This window comes from Haliotis rufescens, unplaced genomic scaffold, assembly GCF_023055435.1.
Source record: "Haliotis rufescens isolate VD_foot unplaced genomic scaffold, xgHalRufe1.0.p SCAF_14, whole genome shotgun sequence".
NCBI classification, from domain to species: domain Eukaryota; kingdom Metazoa; phylum Mollusca; class Gastropoda; order Lepetellida; family Haliotidae; genus Haliotis; species Haliotis rufescens.
Genome location: NW_025963824.1, coordinates 8,913,362 through 8,936,897, shown reverse-complemented (window position 1 = coordinate 8,936,897; position 23,536 = coordinate 8,913,362). Strand labels below are relative to the sequence as shown.

General features: G+C 39.1%; 2 protein-coding genes across 2 annotated transcripts; both read left to right on the top strand.

Moving 5' to 3' along the window:
• The first annotated feature begins 3,251 nt into the window (after positions 1-3,251).
• Positions 3,252-7,262, top strand: LOC125379185. The gene is made up of 4 exons (XM_048395404.1): positions 3,252-3,398; positions 3,939-4,018; positions 5,887-6,091; positions 7,143-7,262. The coding sequence occupies exons 1-4, from the start codon at positions 3,252-3,254 to the stop codon at positions 7,260-7,262; spliced, it is 552 nt and encodes a 183-aa protein (XP_048251361.1).
• Positions 7,263-11,246: 3,984 nt separating this feature from the next.
• Positions 11,247-20,114, top strand: LOC125379184 (perlucin-like). The gene is made up of 4 exons (XM_048395403.1): positions 11,247-11,397; positions 16,376-16,500; positions 19,260-19,353; positions 19,833-20,114. Exons 1-4 carry the CDS (start codon positions 11,247-11,249, stop codon positions 20,060-20,062), a joined length of 600 nt encoding a protein of 199 aa, XP_048251360.1. The 3' UTR covers positions 20,063-20,114.
• The last annotated feature ends 3,422 nt before the right edge of the window (positions 20,115-23,536 follow it).

Here is a 23,536-nt window from a genome sequence, read left to right as displayed (position 1 = left end):
ATACCCAACTCAGACACAGTATACTGACTCCGAGCTGACCAGTCCTTGTTTTCGCCCCTTAATGCCGAGCGCCAGACAGGGTAACAACAAGTGACATCTTTTAAAGTCTTTTGGTATGACGCGGTCGGGGATCGAACCCCGGACCTTCCTCTCTCTGGGTAGACGCACGACCACTAGACCACGGAGGCGGCCCCACAGAAACATTACCATTTGGCGTGAAGGGCAAAATGGATGTGAAAACCATATGAATGAACCGCTGAAAATGAAGCCTCAAGTTCGACCAAATTCCTTGTCAAAATAGAGTTGCAATGTATGATAAAACTGTGATATGTCTGATTACTACACTATATCACCACCAAAGAAATTGTTTTTCTCCACCATATAATTACAACCAACGTTTATACCTGATACGACCCGTGGAGAGCCGGAGTAGAATAACTCTTCAGCAACCGTTAAAGGCGACTATGCTTGTCGTAAAAGGCAACTATGCTTGCCGTAAAAGGTGACTATGCTTGTCATAAAAGGCGACTAACGGGATCGGGTGGTCAGGCTCGCTGACTAGGTTGATGCATGTCATCGTATCCCAATTGCGTGGATCGATGTTCATGATGTCAAGCACTGGATTGTCTGGTCCAGACTCGATTATTTACATATCGCCGTCAAAAAGCTGGAATATTGCTGAGTGCGGGGTTAAACAACAGAACAATAAACCAAACAAACAAAGAAATAGATGTGTATGGCAAAAGGACAAGGCTCCACCGAAAACAGCCCGTGTCACGGTGGAGAACCTCCATAATGACAACATTAACGTCTTGCCCTGGCCGTCGACATCTATAGATGTCAACCCAATCAATCACCTCTGGGATGAATTCGATCGACGTGTACGTCAACGTTAAAACCCGCCGCAGATAGTCCCACCACTGGCCAGAGCGTTACAAGCAGAATAGCACAGAATTACGTAGGACAGAATTCGTACACTTATCCAGTCAGTGCCGAGGAGATCCAGAGCCGTGATTGCTGCCCTGGGGCGGTCACACAAGATACTGAGTTCAGCGCTACCTTGTGGCCTTATGTGACATGACAATGAACAGTGTTCAATGCCTTTGTACAGCGACAACATGTGACTATCGAGCTCCACAATTTCATATTTGTATCCATGATATTAAATTAAATATATCAACTTTATTAGGTGCAATGAATTTACTAAAAATCCTGTGCCTTTCTTTTTTTGAAGGGTGTCTTTGCAATGACACATACAATTTTCGTAGGATATTCTACGTTGTTGTCTTTCTCAAGATGCGGATCAGATAAGAGTGTTGAATATACTTATCAATATGAAATAATGCAAAGTTCAACAGAAAGTCTACAGAAATATATAACTTCCGAATTAAGAAACTTCCTTCCTGCCAAGAGCCTCCATTAATCGAAATAAAAAAACACAACATAAACGTTAATGTTTATGAGGCATACCACATTCATTTAATGTAACGTGAAAATACTATATAAGCTGAGAAAATACTTATTAATGTGTTTGTGTATTTCATATTTTTTGCTTTCCAGTTTACTCGGATGTCAATATTTATTTCTGTTAAGTTAATGTCAGCCATGAAGTATTTATTGTAATGTAATGTAATGTGAAAAGTTTTCATATATTTTACGAAAAGAAGAGAAACAACCCGTCTGTTAATTTCTATTTTGATTATTCATTTGACTGACTTTCAAAGATACTATTTCTATGTGTACGTATCATGTTCACTACCTGTATGAAATAAATCAGGATGACTTCGTCGACCAGTTAGTCTTTTAACTGGTCTGACACTACTGAAGAGAGATGTTACTGCGGCAGTTATTCAACATCTTTCTCTGCTCGAACGTACCAAAGCCTTCATTCGTGGAACAATGTGCTCACGGGAAATGCAGGGAAATCATTAAGTCTGCCAATCAGTTCGATCAAATGACTGGTGTGTGCTCCTTTTACATTACAAGAGGTAAATTTGTCTGAAATTCAAGGCTTCAGTAAAGCTTTCAAAACGTGTTATGGAAGACATGTGGAGGACAATTCCGAATTTGACGCATCAGTGACAAAAAAATATGTCAGATGCAATTCCTTATTTTGACTAGTACCATTAGTGATTCATAAACACATGCTTATGATATAGTCGGAATCGTCCAATAGAGATTCTATTGCATATTTGAAAGGGTTTTGTCGCTTTACTATTGTTGAGCGAGTGGGATATTATGTGATGATATACACAAAATATATACAACGGGCAGAAGAGGGGTCGGAATGGGAAACTCAAAATCTTCGAGACCAACAATAGGAATTGTATGTCTTGAGCCCATGTGTTGGTCATCAGTGACAACTGCATCAGGTAATTTAGGGATAATAATGCGCTGCCCAGTCAAACCTACCAAGACCTTTTCGGAGGATGTCAAGACTCCCCAACACTGCAACCTTCTGCATTTCCCAGATTGTCAGAAGGGCTGTTTTCATGGTAGCAAACCCGGGTACTCTCTTAATGTCAGTAAACGGATTGGGTGGTACCAAACCAAAAGCACCGAGAACAATGGGGAGTCGGACAACTTGGTACTGGGGATACAAGTGTGACATTTCGAAGGCGAGGTCGGCATATTTTTTCCTCAATCTTGTCAATCACATTCGTGTCAAAGGGGACAGAAAATTTAATGATTTCATTGGATTTATCAAATGGGACAAGATCAGAGTTTTTGGCCTGGATACGTTTGAGGCTGTAAATGGGCCTATTCCAAAGACTTTTGAAATTCATCATTTTCCATGACGCTGTCTACATATCCTGGGTCGTGTCAAACTACAAGCATGGCGAAGACGGTAATAATATAATCGAGCTACACAATCATTGACGGTTTCGAGTGGGAAGTGACTGGTCCTGAGCGGCAAATAGAAAGCCTTCCGTTTCACTTTTCAGGTTGCGATTATTATTATTATTATTGTTATTATTATTATTATTGAAACAGGGTTATACGGTTGTGTCCTTATTAGATGTAACATTGACAGCCACCATATGTCGTCAGTACATTACCGTTATACAAAATTTATGAGGTCTGCTTCTGTTTTATTTTAAACTTGTGACATTCAGAGTAGGCCCAAACAAACACATTTGTGATACTTATTTCACCGCATCCGTGGTTTTAATCAGAGGTTGTCATTGTGATTTGAAACCTCAAATTGACCACTCAGTAAGGAATATTTTCTAAATTCAAAGCTTACACACATGCCATTTTCACCTTTGCAAGTTCCAGCTGCCACTGAAGAGCTTCAATGTCCAAATGGCTCGTTCCTCCTTGCTCAGCTGGCTTATGGCACCAACATACGGAGACGATCATGCCACACCAATCATGTGACCAATAAATACAATGAAGTAAGTAACAAGGGACTGTGTAGCATTGTTACAATATGATGTGTCCTGTTTTGCATATCGGTACTATTAGAGGATACAGTACCCCTCGATTGATAGTTATTGAAATATTGGAGTTTTCTTTGTAATTGTTTTTTTACTCGCAAACCGAACGTTGATACTACAGTCTGATTGGTTGTGGAATGGCATTGGCAGTCTAGAAATATTCTGGATTTTTTCATTGACTAGTCCCATCCCTAACTTGAAAAGGAAATTACTCTTTATGCACAGATCTAAAGATTAAACAAATGAGGCGGTATCAGTGGCTGCATAATTTTTAAGATAACCCTTTTGTATTTGATATTACATACGTTGATAAGGAACAAGTATTTGAAGATTTGCGCATGTTATTTAGTAACTTTCTCTGAGTGAAAACAAACACTCCTTATCAGTACACGAGAGAAGGAATTTACTTGATTTTGTTAAAGCTACTTATTTTACATTACATTCGTAATACAACACATTTCCAGCTGTTAATTGGCAATGTTAATGTTGTATCTGCAGAGAAAGGTGTCTGTAAGTGAAAGTCTGAAGCCTGGGGAAAAAGTGACCTTCACCTTAACAACAACATCCAGTTCAACATGGTGTGTATATCTGTCACTTCCAACTCACTAAGACTACAACACGACGATGCCGCATGCATGCTATATGTACATTGCGACCTTGTTTCACACTCGTTTGAGATGCCCATTTTTTACCTTGAAATGGAAACAATTGAAGCTAGCATGTATGACAGTTCTGTAACGTGTCTATTCCCAAACTGAATCAATGTGTTAACCCATAAATATGTACGTTAAACCAAAAGCAACCAACAACAAGTCTATATTCAAAAATCCAAAACAAAATTCACAAGGTTTACAAATCGATACAAATAACTGCACAGCAATTACAATGGCAGTACACAATATCGTGTTAGCACAATATCCAATGACAATAGACAATATGATAGCAGTGGTCTGTATCTAATACAAAATCAGTGGTGATAGCAAAAGTCAGTGATATTAATACACTCTTCAAAAAACGAAATGCACAAGTAGATTTTTAGTAAATTTATTGTATCTAATAAAGTCAATATATATTTGATTTCATATCATAGATACAAATATGAAATTTTGGAATTTGATAGTCACATATTGTCGGTGTACGAACACATTGAAAACCGTTCATTGTCATGTCACATAAGGCCACAAGGTAGCGCTGAACTCAGTATCTCGTGTGACCGCCCCGGGCAGCAATCACAGCTTGCATCTCTTCGGCAATGACTGGATAAGTGCACGAATTCTTTCCTGCGCAGTTCTGTGCCATTCTGCTTGAAACGCATTGGCCAGTTGTGGGAGTGTCTGCGGCGTGTTCTGACGTTGACGTACACGTCTATCGAGTTCATCCCAGAAGTGATCGACTGGGTTGAGATCTGGAGATCTCGACGGCCAGGGCAAGTCGTTGATGTTGGCATTATGCAGGTAGTCTAACGTGACACGAGCTGTGTGGAGGAGCATTGTCCTGTTCAAACAGCTCCCTCTAGCGGTCAATGATTGGAAGAAGGTGAGGTTGAAGAATTTGTGTCATGTAGCGATTTGCTGTCAAACTTCCCTGAACCACAACCAAGTCAGATCTCATGGTGTAGGATATGGCCCCCCACACCATGACACTACAGCCACCGAATTTGTCGAATTCACGTACACAATGTGGGGCAAAACGCTCATTTCGACCACGATAAACACGTTGTCTTCCATCTCGCCGATGAAGAAGAAATCATGATTCATCGCTAAAGCACACTCGTCTCCAGTTTCTCAAATTCAAAGGCTGAAAGGTATGGCACCAACGCAAGCGTTGCTGTCGATGGATCTGTTGCAAGACAGGGACGATAACTGGTCTTCTGGGTCGAATTCCAGCCTCGCGAAGATGGTTCCCGACAGTTTGGTCCGATATCCTCCTCAAAGTAGGGATGCGTACTGCAGTCTCTGTAGTTGTGACATGGCAATGACGTAGGTGGAACAGTGGAATGTAGCGATCCTGTGCAGGGGTGGTAACTCTTGGTCGACTGCTCTGCAGTGGAATTGAACTGTGTGTATCGGTCCCAAAGGCGGCAAATGGTGCTGTTGTGGACGTTGAAGTGGTGAGCAAAACAGAAGACTGCGATTCCCCTCTTTGGATACGTCCTATGGCGATGTTCCGAACGGCAGCGCTGAGTCTCGGCATTTTCGAACTTGAAAAATGTTGACAATTGAATGACAAAATATTGGCTTAAACTTGCCTGTTTATAGCCACGACCACGAGTTACGAATGTGCATTTTGCTTTACTGTTTTCCTCCATGAGATTGGACAAGTGTGAAAGCATAATTTAATCATTTAATTTTTCAAGCATTCTCCGTTTGACCCTATTTGAAAGTTAACATTCCTACAAGATCTTTATTGTTCAGCTCACCTTAATTTGTAAGTGTTCAATTTGAAGGTTTGGCATCACCGTGGAAAATCCCGAAATCGCCTCTTTGGACATATCTGTAGGCGAAACTGATGAAGGAATTCCTCTCCAATGCATGGACTATTCCAGCAGCAAAGGAAGAACTGGCTCAGACTGGAATACTGCAGAAAGATGCCCTAATCTAGCAAACAGGACATTCACGTTAGAAGTGGTATTAGGGGAGAATGACTTTCAGGTACAACATGGACGTTTTACATGATCATACACAATACGGGGTCCATTTCCGCGTTTTGGTGATCATAATGGAGCCGAAAAATGAGAGACTCGGGTCATGCATTTCAACTAAGAGACCTTAAAGCCTTCAAAGAAAGAAATACCTGTACATAATGTCCAAAAATATTTGTGAAACGACACTACCTATGAAGCAAAATGATTGTCAGGTGATAGCAGCTACGGCATCATTTGACAATTTTTACATGACTCAATTTGAGGCAGCCACATTGGAAAATTGCCATTGTTCTGTTATTACTTCTTTTTACTTCTTTGGTTCGTCTCAAAACAAACTCTATTTTGAATTATGAGCACTGTAATAGAAAACTGGTAAATGTTAATGAATTTAGGAAATGGGAAAACTGTTAAAGTGTACTGCACAACGGAGTGCTTCATATGTACGACTGGAGGTGTTGGTGATGGTTTATATACATTGTCTTTGCTAGTTCTATTCCTGTATCCGCTACAGTGTCATTTTTCTGTACTTCTGCCATGATGTTTTGGAATCCTTCTCTCTCACCTCCGGTAGTGGTGTCGAGGGATAGACCTTGATTTAGAGGATGAATCAAGTACCTTTACGAAAACAATAGAGACTGTCAATTTATTATTCAATACATTCCTGCAATTTAATAATATTTACTACTTTTATTAAGGCTAATTTGTCCAGTTGAAGATCTGAATAATATAAAATTTTATAGATTCAGAAATCATCTTAAAAGTAATGAGGTGTGTAAAAAGCAAAGGAGTAGTTGGACACGTCTATGTTTAAGTCTTATCAGAGCAACAAATGTAGAGGAAGTGCAGATATTGTGTAACAAAGGCTGAAATGTGTGACTATTGTGAGGTATTTCTAAACTTTAAACAAGAACAAATCATTGACCCAAGTTGATTTTCTTGACAGATTTTTGAAACATGCTGATAAATTCATAGCGTCATGGACGTGCCAACATTTAGATTTTAAGTGTATCAACGTTACTTTTCACCAATCTATGATAAAATTGAATTCGTAATTTCAGGTATCTGTTGATGGCAATGTGCTGTTCAATCATGAAGTCCCAAAGGAATTCCAGACGGAGACAATGAACACACTCACAGTGACAGGAGACGTCCAAATCAAGTCAATTTACATTAATTAATATATTTCAGGATATCAACATGGAATGCAATATAGCATTGTAAACTGCGCGTACTATAATTCGATTTGTTTTTAAGATGACACAATCCTGATCTGTATTCCTCTTCTTGTACTGGGTATACTTTTTAATAGTTCCAAGGACTCTGAGTTTGTGAGATTTTGCTGTAGTCAATATGTGTAAGAAGGTAAAATATTTCACAAGCATTACACGATTTTGAAACTTAATACCTCTGTCCATATTTTTAGTGATAGTTTGGACCATATACTATAAGTAGATCTGTATGTCCCACTGACAAATCTTTCGAGACTATAGTACCTTTGAAATCTAAAAATAAATCCTATTCACGCTCTTAATATGAATATCTGTGTTTACCCTTGGATTATAAAAGAATAATGTTTTGTATTATAATTAGTCTTGACAAGTACAAGCAGCCACACACACATGTGACTTCGCCTTGCTGTAAAATGTCAACCAATAAACACCATTTCACCTCGTCTCACTTATATAGCGACGTGCAAGCACATTGTGTGTGGTTGCTTGTACAAGTCCGGACTAGGTGGGACGGGTGGTCCAGTCGTGTAAGCTCAAAGTTGCGGCCCTTTGGGCAAGCCAGAAACCTATGATCGTTGGGTGGAATCCCGGTTCGCCCGATTATGTTTCTTGGTTTGCCGGCACCATTTTAGTCAGGATTCCTGCCTGATTAATAGGGCTAACCAGTTTTAGCCAGATACACAGTTTTAACATGGAAACTCCACTCACACACATTATTCTAACTAGAGCCGGTCAGTTCTGTAACAAGAAGTGCAAACGCTAAGGCCTTTTAATAAGACGTGGCCGAGGACCTCAACACAAACCTTCCGCTCTACAAGCAGACCAGATGGATATGTGTGAATAACTACGGTTTAATGCTGCTTCCAGCAATACTCAAGCAATAAGAACATCGATAGTCTTGGCCTTGTTTATCATGATATTGTATAATTGTTTTCACCACTATATCTTTATTCGACGGTCAGTCAGGAGTTTCAAATAACATCAACATACCTCTGTTAACTTAAATTCACAAGGCAAGAGAAAAACTGGTCGAAACAGATTCCATCTGGCCTAAAGAGCAAAATAGCTGTGAAAATAATATGAATTGACCACTGAAAATTGATGATGACACCAGTTATTCGCGAAAGCATCATCAAGGCAGGAGTTACCTATAAGAACATAATTATCTTATAAATCCTGATTTTGTAACATGAGTTGGTGCTCCTTTATTGATCAAGAGCTGCCTTGCTTTACATTTAGCTTGAGACACGATGAAAAGTGGAATATGTATTTCGTAAGCGTAAAGGACACCAGAGAGCTGGACAAGTTCCTAAACAAGTTCCTGGACAATATCCTAGAAAAGTTTCAGAAAATTATAACGTTTCTTTCTAGTTAAAACATTCTATTGAAATATTGTTTCAGAAGCAGCTACATTTCATTGTGGAACAAGATGTTTCGATCCTTAACTTGAAGGTTCTGGTGTCCATTTGGGACAGTAAACTATATTATGGGCATCGCAATAGTGCTTAGCTATTGTGATACTGTTGCAGTAAGTGTATCTTTGCACTTGTTAAATTACACTTTCAAATGTACCTTTGTCTTTGAAATGTTAACACCAAAGACGACTGATGCCCTATAGGTTCATAGAGTTTTGAGGTCGTGAAGACGTAAAGATAGGTAGCTCTGATATTTTCATATCTAATGTATTCGTCGAAAAATACATTATTGTCAGTATTGTATTCATAGATATACAATGCATTGATCCATCTTATTGCTATAACCTAATGCCAAATGACATCATTAGTATATAGTTAGCTTCCAATCCCGGATTTTATTCTACTAAACTACAGTCTGGAGACTGCTGAACTTCTGATGTTTCAATGGTGATACTTGATTCAGACAATAATTGAAGCCAGATTGAGATGTTCTTATCCGTCAAGTCAGCAATGTTGATTGAATATTACAAACACACGCACACACGCACACACGCACGCACATACGCACGCACGCATGCACAGGTTGTCGTCATACTGTATTGTACTCGTTATTCTACCAAACCACAGCCTGGAAACTGCTGAAACTCTGATGTTTTAATGGTAATACCTGATTCAGACAATAATTGAAGCACGCACGCACGCACATGATTTTGTCCAGGCACCAGTTGTTTGTGAATATATAGCAAGAAGAAGCAGTGGCTGGGACACTGGAGGTTTATGTGGCATAATGTATTTCTTTGCATTAGTATCTGACAATATCCCATCTATCTGTTTGGTCTTTTGTTTCCACGAAATGGTGATCAATGGCCTGGATGATTTCTGTTCTTCAGGTTCTATATCTCGTCAGTTTCATCTGAATGGTTCTCTATAAGTACCACACAGTTGACATTTATACCTGATCAAATAGAAAGAAATCGACACCTACGTGGATTCAGACGCTTTGCACATCGTTTTTGTTATTCATACAAACATGAACCGAAACAAATCCACAGTCTATCCTCAGTAACAATTGTTCTTTGGAAACATTATTTCCTGCTGCTCCGAAAAACACCAAAGGCTGCATATGACCTGTAGGCAGAGGACTCACAGTATGCTGAGTAAGTTGAACAGTTTTGGTGTTTGATGTTCAAGTAGAACATTGTTCTTGGTGTCGACAAGTCGTAGTTTTGTTCTTCCTGTAAATTACCAGTTTACCTGGATCGTATTTGATTATTTACATGCCACCAGAATAGTAATGCATTTTCATTTTTTATGATGACCTTGAACTTCATTGGAGGCTATTGAGAATATTCTCAAAATATGACTCCAACCATGAAGTCCTGCATGACGTTATTGTCAGATTCCAGTTATATTGCTCAATATGTTGCGTACAGAAACTGGGGGATATCTAATAAACAATGAGTGAGTGAGTGAGTTGGGTTTAACGCCGCTTATGAAATTATTCCAGTTATATCACGGAGAGTCAGATTAATGTGGGAGGAAAGCCCGAAGTCATGCAGGTCTCAGACGTTTGCCACGTGAAACCCACGAGCACGGGTATGGTGCTAACAGACCTAGAAATATAATCAGAGCGAACGGGAATTCATACCCACAATCATAGGTTTCTGGCGTGCCTAAGGGACGCAACTCTGCACAGACGACTGGGCGAGCCATACCCCACTTCTAAACACTGAGTGACGTTGACGTGCAAAACATGGGTACTGTCAACTTGGCCTCGACAGATATTTTCAAAATCTTTTCACGTTTATAATCAAATGATTTGAAATGATTTGATGCACTTCGCGAGGTAAGCATAGATCTTGACAATCGACAAGATTCAAACACTCTTGCCTCGAGAACTGACTTAGGTGGTGTTACCCTTCATGCATAGGTGACTGGCAATGGTTCTTGATTTAAACTGTTAACAAGTCATTTCACGAGTGACAATTGACACAACCATGACAAATGACAAGTACTCTGTAAGTCTGTACTAAATGATTGGAAAATGCTTCACCTTTTCTTGAATGAATCCGAAATTTCCTCATATTCATGTGATCAATTGTGACATGGCGCTGAAGCGATTAAGACACCACCGAAACGATCATCCACCGATATGACAGGATATGTCCTGGGGCATTACAACTATATTTACAATGCAAAAGAATGTTTACACCCTGAAGGCCCGGGGATATATGATCTGGCTCAGAGATTCATTATAACTGAATAACAATGTAAACTTACAAAGAAGAAATCAAAATTGTTTTATAGCTTGTTCATAAAATATGTAAATTATATTGTTATATTTGTTCCAAATCAAATGGCAATCATGTTGTACTGAAAGAAGACAAGTCAAAGCTATTCAAACGTTACTGCTTTGTGTTTTGAAGACGATTGGTTTTATTGATGTCTTATTTTCGATCAATATATACCTCATTGGACTATACTGTCTTGCCAGCATCTGTCATAGCTTCTGTGAGAGATGTTGCTGCAGCAGTTGTTCAACATTGTTCTCTTTCCGTGGCCTTCATTTGGCGCCCTCTGCATTGATGGGAACTGTGAGGAGTTCATGCAGTGTGACGAACAGTCAGGTCTACTGGAAGCGGGGGGCTACACCTGTGTCCTAACAAGGGGTAACGTTGATTGGCAGTTTAAATACTCTGATACTAACTATTTCCTTTGTGCTTATGCAACAGTCAGCAACATAGAATCTACGTAAGTTGATACCATTTGAAAATAGCAATGGATTACACCACCTGAGTAACATGACACAACCAACCGTTTACTCAGATGTCGCGGGAACGAATCCCAAGAAATGGCTACGAAATGCTTGTTTATCGTGATAGTGTTGGTTACGTAACCTGGTCATCAAACATTAAGCATTTACTCTTCTCTCATGGATTTGGATATGTTTGGCTTAACCAAAGCGTTGGAGACAAATGTATTTTCTTAGCTCTTTTAAGCAGGTAGCAATTGATATGTTTACTCAAAACTGGAGGTCGTCACTAGATAACAGTGCACGCTACGACGTTTATAAAACCTTTAAATATTGCCTAAGACCAGAGGTTTACCTGCATACTATAACAGACAGACAAATTAGAGACAAATTTATTAAACTTAGGCTAGGGTTAAATGATTTGATGTGCCATAGGGGTCGCTTTTTTGTCCATTCTGCGAAAACCATATTGAAAACGAATTCCACTTTTTGTTTATATGTCCAATTAACGACAACCTAAGATTGAAATATATGCCTGATATCACTAAGTACCTCTATTCCATTAACACAATATTATCTTTTAATGGTATCCCTAATCAAAAATTAACTAAGATATTACAATACATCTATCAAAGTCTACGAGTGACTTGACTTAACATGTGCTTGTGACGAGTGCCACCGGTGGGGCAGGATACAATTAGCTTTTTCGCGAACACCTGGTATCATTACTATTTGATAGTGATTCCTAAACACCTGCTCATGATATAGTTGGAATCGTACAATCGACTCTGCTATTAGCATAGATTTCAACTGAATATGAAAAAGAGTTTTGTCGCTTTTATTTGTATTCATAATCCCCCCTTGTTAACTTCTGAATAGTGATGAATAGTCAAAATGAGTCCATTTAGTATAGGTTTGAAGCACATTCGTAATTGTTTCTCAACAATTTACCATTAGTTGTCATATAGTGTTTATGTTGGATATATCAGACCGAATATTCTGTGGGGAGTATTAAATTTGAAAGAAATGGGTATGTATGGTCACTATTTGCAATGACTTCAGTCCCTAAATACGCAAAATAACACATACAATTTGCGTAGGTTTTTTTTTTATGCTGTTGTCTTTCTCAAAATGCGGATCAGATAAGAGTGCTGAATAAACTTATCAATATGAAATAATGCAAAGTTCAATAGCAAGTCTACAGAAATATTGCTCCTGAATTAAGAAAGTTCCTTCCTGCCAAGAGCCTCCATTAATCAAAATAAAAACACACAACATAAACGTTAATGTTATATGAGGCATACTACATTCATTTAATGTAACATAAAAATACTATATAAGCTGAGAAAATACGTATTGATGTGTAAGTTAATGTAAGCCATGAAGTATTTAATAAAATGTTTTGAAATGTGAAAGGTTTTCATATATTTTTTGGCAAGAAGAGAAATAACCTGACTGTTAATTTGTAAATTTAATGATTGAATTTACTGACTTTCAAAGATACTATTTCTATATGTACGTATCATGTTCACTACCTGTATGAAATAAATCAGGATGACCTTGTCGATCATTTAGTCTGTTAACTGGTCTGACACTACTGAAGAGAGATGTTACTACGGCAATTATTCAACATCTTTCTCTGCTCCAACGTACCAAAGCCTTCATTTGTGCAGCAATGTGCTCACGGGAAATGCAGGGAAATCATTCTGTCTACCAATCAGTCCGATCAAATGACTGGTGTGTGCTCCTGTTACATTACAAGAGGTAAATTTGTCTGAAATTCAAGGCCACAGTAAAGCTTTCAAAACGTTTTATGGTAGACATGTGGAGGACATTTCCTAATTTGATGCATCAGTGACAAAAATATGTCCGATGCAATTCCTGTTTTTGTCTTGTACTATATGATCCCGTGCTTTTTCAGGTGAACAATTGACTTGCCTTTTGCATGTGTTTTATGTCGGATGCATCCGTCGGGGCAGGTTACGCTCACCTTTTCGTGTCCACTGGGTATCATTACTATTTGACAGTGATTTATAAACACATGTTCATGATATAGTCGGAATCGAACAATCGACTCTGCTTGATGCAGAGATTTCTATTGAATATGGAAAGGGTTTTGTCGTTTTGTTATTATTGAGCGAGTGGGATATTATGTGATGACATACACAAAATATATACAACGGGTCATCACAGACTACATCTTCCCGAGTCAAGGGAGTTAACTGACTATAAAAGTCCAGTTTCCACCCTTGCCGAACTAGGCTGGTATTATGGAGTAACATTTTGGCTAGAATAACGAGTCTATGCATAGCCAAATCAAACTCGAGCACCGAAATCGAAATCCGGTTAGTAAACTGTCGTACAGATTTCGGTCGATTGCATGATTTGCAAAGCATGTGCACCGCCAACTCGTTGTCAACATTATTATATTTTCCAAGTCGTTTCACGTTTTAATCAAGGTGCTCATGTGATTTGGCGCACTTCGCCAGGTAAAACCCGTTTTATCACAATATAGATCTTGATTATCGAGCAGATCGTCTTGATTGGGCACCGCCATTAATCAAAATAAAAAAACACAACATAAACGTTAATGTTATATGAGGCATATCACATTCGTTTAATGTAACGTGAAAATACTATATAAGCTGAGAAAATACGTGTTGATGTGTTAGTGTATTTCATTTTTTTCCGTTCCAGTTTACTCGGATGTAAATATTTATTTCTGTTTGATCAAAAGTTAATGTAAGCCATGAAGTATTAAATACAATGTATTGAAATGTAAAAGGTTTACATATATTTTACAAAAAGGAGAGAAATAACCTGATTGTTTATCTGTATTCTGATGATTGATTTTACTGACTTTCAAAGATTATATTTCTATGTGTACGTATCATGTTCACTACCTGTATGAAATAAATCAGGATGACTTTGTCGATCATTTAGTCTGTTAACTGGTCTGACACTACTGAAGAGAGATGTTACTGCGGCAGTTATTAAACATCTTTCTCTGCTCCAACGTACCAAAGCCTTCATTTGTGGAACAATGTGCTCACGGGAAATGCAGGGAAATCATTCCGTCTACCAATCAGTTGGAAATTCAAGGCCTCAGTAAAGCTTTCAAAACGTTTTATGGAAGACATGTGGAGGACATTTCCGAATTTGATGCATCAGTGACAAAAAATGTGTCCACATGTTCCCTACTTTTTCAGGTCAACAATTGACTTGCCTCTGCATGTGTTTGTGCCGGGAGGATACGCTCAACTTTTCGTGTACACCTGGTATCATTATAGATATAGTCGGAATCGTACAATAGAGATTTTTATTGCTCATGGAAAGGGTTTTGTCACTTAATTATTATTGAGCGATTGGGATATTATGTGATGATATACACAAAATATATACAACGGGCCATCAAAGATCATTGACAGAAGAGGGGTCGGAATTGGAAACTCAAAATCTTCGAGACCAACAATAGGTATTTTATGTCGTGAACTGATGTGTGGGTCATCAGTCACATCTGAATCAGGTAATTTAGGGATAATAATGCGCTGCCCAGTCAAACCTACCAAGACCTTTTCCAAGAATGTCAAATCTCCCCAACACTGCAGCCTTCTGCATTTCCCAGATTGTCAGAAGGGCTGTTTTCCTGGTAGCAAACCCGGGTACTCTCCCAATGTCAGTCAACGGATTGGGAGGTACCAAGCCTAAAGCACCGAGAACCATGGGGAGTCAGACAACTTGGTACTTGGGATACAAGTGTGACATTTCGAAAGCGAGGTCCACATATTTTTTCCTCAATCTTGTCAATCACATTCGTGTCAAAGGGGACAGAAAATTCAATGATTTCATTGGATTTATCAAAAAGGACAAGATAAGATTTTTTGGGCTGGATACGTTTGAGGCTGTAAACGGGCCTATTCCAAAGACTTTTGAAATTCATCATTTTCCATGACACTTTCTACATATCCTGGGTCGTGTCAAACTACAAGCATAGCGAAGACGGTAATAAAATGATCGAGCTACACAATCATTGAGGGTTTCGAGTGGGAAGTGACTGGTTCTGAGCAGCAAATAGAAAGCCTTCCGTTTCACTTTTCAGGCCAGCTGACCTCACCCAAACAAAGGACTCTGCAGGGTTGATGATCCTCTAAACACACTGCACATAAACCCGATACCGTCCAGCAGTACAGAACCATCAACAAAATCAACACCGAAATTGAGATAATGTCCAACACCCTTGCCTCGTTTGAGGAAACTGTGGAATGCCTTTGTTTTCATCACGAGTTTTGATATGGGATCTATGACTTTTCGTGTGAGGGTGTCAATACCCTGCATTTCTTGTTTCGTCCAATCAATAAACACCAAAAGAATACGTAAGGACGGGTACAGCATAAGTATTTGTGGACTGACTGACCCTCCGTCTTTTACCTTGCTTCGTCTCTGATAAAAAATGTTGCCAAAAAGACATTAGAAAAGAACTTTTTTTTATTATTATCATTATTATTATTATTATTATTATTATTATTATTATTATTATTATTATTGAAACAGGGATATACGGTTGTGTCCTTATGAGATGTAACATTGACAGCCACCATATGTCGTCAGTACATTACCGTTATACAAAATTTATGAGGTATGCTTCTGTTTTATTTTAAACTTGTGACATTCAGAGTAGGCCCTAACAAACACATTTGTGATACTTATTTCACCGCATCAGTGGTTTCAATCAGAGGTTGTCAATGTGATTTGAAACCTCAAATTGACCACTCAGTAAGGAATATTTTCTAAATTCAAAGCTTACACACATGTCATTTTGACCTTTGTAAGTTCCCCGGCGTAAAATTGGATAAGTTTTCCGAAAAACTACGTCATATTATATTCTGATTTTGTAGGAACAGCTGCCACTGAAGAGCTTCAATGTCCAAATGGCTCGTTCCTCCTTGCTCAGCTGGCTTATGGCACCAACATACGGAGACGATCATGCCACACCAATCATGTGACCAATGAAAACAATAAAGTAAGTTGACTAGTTCCATCCCTAATTTGAAAAGGAAATGACTCTTTATGCACAGATCTATAGATTAAACAAATGAGGCGGTCTCAGTGGCTGCATAATTTTTAAGATAACCCTTTTGTATTTGATATTACATACGTTGATAAGGAACAAGTATTTGAGTGAGTGAGTGAGTGAGTTGGGTTTAACGCCGTTTTTAACAGTATTCCAGTCATATCACGGCGTGTCAGCTTAGTGTGGGAGGAAAGCCCGAAGTGATGCAGGTCTCAGACGTTTACGACTTCGGTGAAACCCTTGAGCACGGGTATGGTGCTGACAAACCTAGAAACATAATCGGGGCGAACCGGGATTCGAACCCACAATCATAGGTTTCTGGCGTGCCCAAGGGACGCAACTCTGCACAGCGAATCGCGGCGCCTTAGACGACTGAGCCACCCGTGCCCCCAACAAGTATTTGAAGATTTGCGCATGTTATTGAGTAACTTTCTCGGAGTGAAAGCAAACAATCCTTATCAGTACACGAGAGAAGGAATTTTACTTGATTTTACATAAGCTAATTTATTTTATATTACATTCGTTATACAACATATTTCCAGCTGTTAATTGCCAATGTTAATGTTGTATCTGCAGAGAAAGGTGTCTGTAAGTGAAAGTCTGAAGAATGGGGACAAAGTGACCTTCACCTTAACAACACCATCCAGTTCTACATGGTGTGTATATCTGCCACTTCCAACTCACTAAGACTACAACACGACGATGCCGCATGCATGCTATATGTACATTGCGACCTTGTTTCGCACTCGTTTGAGATACCCATTGAAATGGACAATTGAAGATAGTGAGAACGTGCTGTCTCACAGTAATTTTTCCTTAAAATAGAATGGAAGAATTGAGAATAAATGATGACATCAGAGCTGCTAGCGTTCCAAGATTTATTCAGGTGCAGTGTGTAATAAACATTTCAATTCAATTAATCACATAATCATATCTAATAATCATAAATTATATCATTACAAATAATTGTCATAACGGCGTGGTTTCTTATGACATAACTACTCAGAATATAAATCAATAAGCATTTCGCTTCAATCTTTTAACATATCAAATAATCACCATTACATTATACACAAATAGATCAGGATGGAACTTTAAATAACGGCACAATAACAAAGACAACACATATGATTCACAATACCAATGTCAGCTGAAATAATGCAACATTAATGACAGACGTATTTGTAGATATATTACGGTAATGCAGTTTCGCGCATTGTCGTAGTTCTTCTAATACAAATGTTATTTAGCTACTTTATGCAGAGCTCGCATACGAGCATTGTGCATTCAACTATTAACATAATACACATTCAACATGAATGAAAACAACCATTGAAACAATGCATGAAAATGTCTTACCTTAAAATAGAATGGAAGAATTGAGAATAAATGATGACATCAGAGCTGCTAGCGTTCCAAGATTTATTCAGGTGCAGTGTGACTTGGTAGTATAGATATAGATTTTGATATGAATTATTAAGCAAGTTTGCGCACTATAACACTAGTTTTAAACAAACCTGTGATATTCTAGTTATTGTACGGTCCTTTGACGACAGGATTTTTTAGTTTCAAATGCAATTCATGTATAACATTTGAAAGTCACGAAATGGATGAAATATTGCCGATGTGACTTAAAATATTAACTCACTCACTTTATGGCTGTGACATTGGCGGCCAACGTGGGGCTGAGCACATTCATGTTACATTTAAGCAAATAAAGGCTCTGTACCCTACCACGCGGCTCGGGGTTTGCCTTCTGTTGACGGAGAAGTATATAGCATCCCTCTTTGGTCATGTGGACAAGGCGTCCGTCCCGTCAAGGTAATCGGGACATTTTATGGCTCCCCTTCTTAATTCTTAATCAAGAGATCTAATGTCGTGGTGCGTATCTGCCTAAACGACACTACTTTTTTTCTTGTTCTTCCAGGTACACAGCCTTGTCATCTTGGGTTTATACAGCACAGGGCATCCTGCTATTGGTTCTCCAACATAAACGGTTCATTTGCTGAAGCGAGCGATAGTAGTTGTTCTTACCTGAAACGGGCGGTGGAGTAGCCATGTGGTTAAAGTGTTCATTCGTCACGCCGAAGACCCGGGTTCGATTCTCTACATGGGCGCAATGTGGGAAGCCCATTTCTGGTTTCCCACGCCGTGACATTGCTGGAATATTGCTAAAAGCGGCCTAAAACCACAATCACACACTCACTCACTCTTACCTAACACAAGTTCCATGCTGTAGAGATAACCCTGTCTAAAATCTGAAATGATAAAGCAATGTTTCAAGAATATAATTACTGAGCTGGAAATACTTCCAAAGCAGGGCCTAAAGAAGGTAAAGGCAAACGTTAGGACAAAAACACTAATCCTGTTTGAGAAAGTGTAACTATAAGAGTGCTTGTAAAAGTCCATAAATTATATGTAAATACTTAAAACAACAACTATGCTCTAGGCACCTATGCTCTAAGCTATTACACACGGAACATGGCGTTGCTATCCAGTGTGTGGCAAGTATGACAGTTAAGTATCAAATACATGCGACCAATCACGCCTGTGGGAATTTATCATCAAGTCATTCGTAGCCACTGAGGATAAACAATGCCCTACTTGTCTTACTCTGTGTAATATACTAGCAATAATTGCCTGGATTATAGTTGCATCAAGTGGATTCAATACATTCGAAGCGTCAGTGTATTTATATAATATTTCAGGCTTACTGTCGCTACATGGAGAGCCACCTGGCAACCATCGCTAACAAAGATGAGGACGACTTTCTAAGAGGCCACGCTATCAGAAGGGGAAAAGGTTATCTTTTTTAAACATTTAGAATTCACCCGCCATATTGAAACATTTAGGGAATTAAGGTCCATATGTCGAAATAAAATTTGGTTCAGGTGAATTCAGTAGGGGGTTCAGGGTGGGGTTAAACACACGTGTTTGCCATATGATAAATGTTCATATTAATTTTTGTTTTTAACTCGGGCTACACTCAAAAGTTATAACAAAGTGCATTAAAGTGGCTGAAATCTTACATGGATGTATGTCACAAATTGTAGGAAAAGCTTCAAAATTGAAAGGTGCTTTTGTAAAGTCAAATTATTACTAGAAGTCATATAAAGCTAAGATTTGAAATTTTGTATCATTTTAAATATTTTGTATTGTGTATTGCAACACATATTGGCATACATGCGTACCTACTACTACAATAACGTGGTAACATTTTCAACCTCCATATGATTGAATAATGGTATAACTTCACATTAGTAATAATTTGGTATTCACAGCTGAAAGTTACTGGCTTGGTGCGACTGATCTGAACCTGGAGGGGAGATGGCTGTGGGAGGGACGGCGTCCTATGGTCTACAGCAACTGGTCTCCACATCAGCCTGATAATTACAAGGGGAGAGAACATTGTCTGGAAATGAGACGGTCCTATAGTAATTATTTATGGAATGATGTTCCATGTTATGCTTTCAATGGTAAGTCGCACTTCATTTGCGAAAAGGAAGTCTGATGTCAGTCAGTAACATCTATTGAAGTCAGTGGTAAAAAAACTTCGACTGAAACATGTTCAAATGTTGTTTTTAAAGGGAGCGAGTGAGTCGGTAGGGGTTGACGCCGCTTAATTTGTAAAAATATAAAGCAAATGTTATATGATGATTACTAAGAAAACAATACATGACAAACTGGACTTTTTCACACAAAAAACATCTTTGTTAAATTGGGAGATTTAGGCACAACGTAGGCCTCCGACTGGTCACCAAGGAAGCTCCTCTTCTTGTCAATCTGATGCTCTATGAATATGAATTGGAATTTATTCTCGGATTGGCAAGTTCAAAACAAGGCAATTGGCCAAGGAGTTTAACTAAAGCTTCAGGTATATGGATCGTCTGATATCGTAAAGTAACAGTCAAATAGCAAGTTCTCTTTACCTGATTTACCCACCTGAACTAGAAATGAAGGAGACCTGTGAGGGCGCCTCCTGTTTCATATTTAGATCTATGCATAAAGATTCAGTGTGACAAAACACTCTTTACAAGACACGAGGGATAACTTCACCTTCAAATAGGCAACCTTCCCTTTATGCGAGCACTATTTAAGCAGCCCAAGCGTTTGCTGTCTACATTTCACAACTTCTGAGATACAATCGAGCATGCTCTTTCTTCAGCCAGTTCAAAGAGCGTCACACGACTCTTGCTCAACTGTTGTTTGAGCAATGTGTCAACATCCAAGGCCTCAGTAAAGCATTACAAAAGTGGAGGACATTTCCAAGCATCAGTGACCAAAATGATGTCCGATGCAATTTTATTTATGACTTGTACTTGTAGATCATGTAGGGTCACTTTGAGGTGGGACGAATGTCCAACCTGATGCAGGTTTTCCACGTTTATAATTATTACCAACATTTTTGTGTGTATTTGAGAGTCTACAATGAATTTTCTCCCTTTATTTGCACTTAAGTATTCCGGTTATATCACGGCGTGTCAGGTTTATGTGGGAGGAAAGCCTGACGTGATGCAGGTCTTAGACGTTTACCAGCAAGGGTATGGTGCTGGCGAACCTAGAAACATAATTAGGTCGTACCAGGACTCGAACTCACAAAACAAAACCGCGTTGGTTGTAACAGTATTTTCAGAAGTGAATTTCGTTCATTGGAAGTATGCCAGTTTGCACTGTTATATATAAAGAAAGTCTACATGTTCTTCTCTTACTGATAAAGTGTCACAAAACGGATTTTATTGTCTTTAAAAGGGGGAACTATCGACTACCTTTGAAGTATGTAAATTGTATTGGGAAAGTGAAAATCAGATAAATTTGTCACAGGTTTCTTGGTCAAGTTTATGACCCTTATCGTTTTCAGAAACCATTCATTCGCAACTCTTTCAGTTAACGAAGTCAATTTGGAAAATCGTCAGGCCAAGGCAATAGTATCAGATATTGGTAGATGGTGAATCACCCCCCTCAGTGACAAGGCAATTCCATGTTTCCTCGAGCACAAGTTCCCGGCTTTAGGCACGATGGCATATCAACAGCATGGCACAACTAAATAGTGTGCAAGATGAGGGAAACCTCATACCACCACCACATCCAAATATCACAACATCCGAAACCTCAAACTTGGTCACTCCCTGCACTGTCCCAAGCCCGTAACTGTTTACTAACTGCATTATTCATCAGTGGCTTACCCAACATTTGTTAAGTAGCGATATCCTGTATCACTATTCTTTTAAGGAGACATGAGAAGATCCATGCGTATCAAAACGTCGGCAGAATTAGTGGAGAAAGCGTCTTGATGTGCGGAACCGTCATATACTCACCGACAAAAGAAACGCGAATACCATACCTGTTGGTTAATGTATGAAGAATATACTCATATTAGATATTAGATTGGGTCGATGCTCAAACGAACATACAGTTATGTTATGTGAACAGACGATTATGAACGCATCACATGTGACGTCACAGATCCATGACTCGAGATGCACCAGTTGTCTTGTGCAGGATCAGCGTGTAAAGTTCGGAAATCACGTGATTATCGTGATAAGCATGAAGACATTCCGTGGCAACACTTGCCTGATTGTTAGTTTTGCCATTTAGTGGTACACATTGGAAACATCTCTTCTTAACGTACACACTTCTATATTTCTAAAGTTCGCGTTTCTTTTAGCGGTGAGTATATCTTGTTAAAGCACCAAGCGCCATTTCGCAGCATGCCAAAGCTCGTTCCTACACAGTACGAGTCTCTGCTGATTTCCCAAAAGCTCGGAACATAAACGTAACGCCTGCCCGTTAATGTCACCAAAGCTCAAACCTATTGAGCTTCTGTGAGGTGAGCTAAATTAACGTACACGTCAACGTAAGCCAGGGCGACACAATCTGCAGCAATTACGTCAAGTTCATCGGGGGAAGGGGCGGTCGGGTAGCCTAGTGGTAACAGCGTTCGCTCGTCACGTTGAAGACCCGGGTTCGATTTCCGACATGGGTACAATGTGTGCAGCCCATTTCTGGTGGTATTGCTGGAATATTGCTAAAAGCGGCGTAAAACCATACTCACTCACTCATCGGGGGAAATGTACTTGTTGTCATTCTGGTCAGTGGTGGACACACTTAGTACAAGGCTGACCCGTGAAGATTCCGGGGTAGAATAGGTCTTCAGCAACCCATGCTTGCCGTAAAAGGTGACTATGCTTGTCGTAAAAGGCGACTAACGGGATCGGATGGTCAGGCTCGCTGACTTGGTTGATGCATGTCATCGATCCCAATTGCATGGATCGATGCGCATGATATTAATCACTGGATTGTCTGGTCCAGACTCCATTATTTACAGGCCGCTATCATATAGCTGGAATATTGCTGAGTGCGGCGTTAAACAATAAACCAACCAACTTGTACAAGGTTTTACGACTGTTATGCTTGACGTAACTGTCACATGCAAAGACTCCGTTTCCTGTTTGAAGAACTGACTTTGTGATGTCCAAAGCACATCTACTATAGCTGCCCTGTCTTAGATCGAACTACGTACATCTCAAAATGCATTCCAATGGTCCTGAGGACTATTTTATGTTAAGGACCTGACTATCCCTCAGGTTTTCAATGCGGATTTGCGTTCCAAATTTCTACGAGCAAATTATTACATAATATATAACAGTCAAAGTTCAATGTTCTGCAGTCAAACATTTCAAAGTTATGAAACTTTATTGCCGTGCCTCTGTCCCAACAACTACAGTAATGTGGCCAAAAACACTGAAACCCATTTAATATATGACAGCAAGTTCGTCTTACATCATCATCCAAAAGCTGTTTAGTTATTCAGTACTTTTGAATAATGAAAAACAAACCAGCACCCGGTTCATAACTGTAGTTTAATGTACAGCCTTTGAAAAACGAACCCGGTGCGGGCTTGTTTTTCCATATTCGAAAAACGAATAACGAAGCGCTGCTAACCTCAGGCCCCTGGAAATGTGTGGGATTATTCATGTTCCCTGAT

Bases quoted from the DNA above. Each gene is read 5' to 3' on its own strand.
- LOC125379185 (XM_048395404.1), top strand. From the start codon at position 3,252: ATGCCATTTTCACCTTTGCAAGTTCCAGCTGCCACTGAAGAGCTTCAA. The intron at 3,399-3,938 runs GTAAGTAACAAG...TTGTATCTGCAG, and splicing joins TGACCAATAAATACAATGAA to AGAAAGGTGTCTGTAAGTGA. The intron at 4,019-5,886 runs GTGTGTATATCT...TTCAATTTGAAG, and splicing joins ACAACATCCAGTTCAACATG to GTTTGGCATCACCGTGGAAA.
- LOC125379184 (XM_048395403.1), top strand. From the start codon at position 11,247: ATGTTGCTGCAGCAGTTGTTCAACATTGTTCTCTTTCCGTGGCCTTCA. The intron at 11,398-16,375 runs GTAACGTTGATT...CTGATTTTGTAG, and splicing joins CACCTGTGTCCTAACAAGGG to GAACAGCTGCCACTGAAGAG. The intron at 19,354-19,832 runs GTTATCTTTTTT...TGGTATTCACAG, and splicing joins CGCTATCAGAAGGGGAAAAG to CTGAAAGTTACTGGCTTGGT.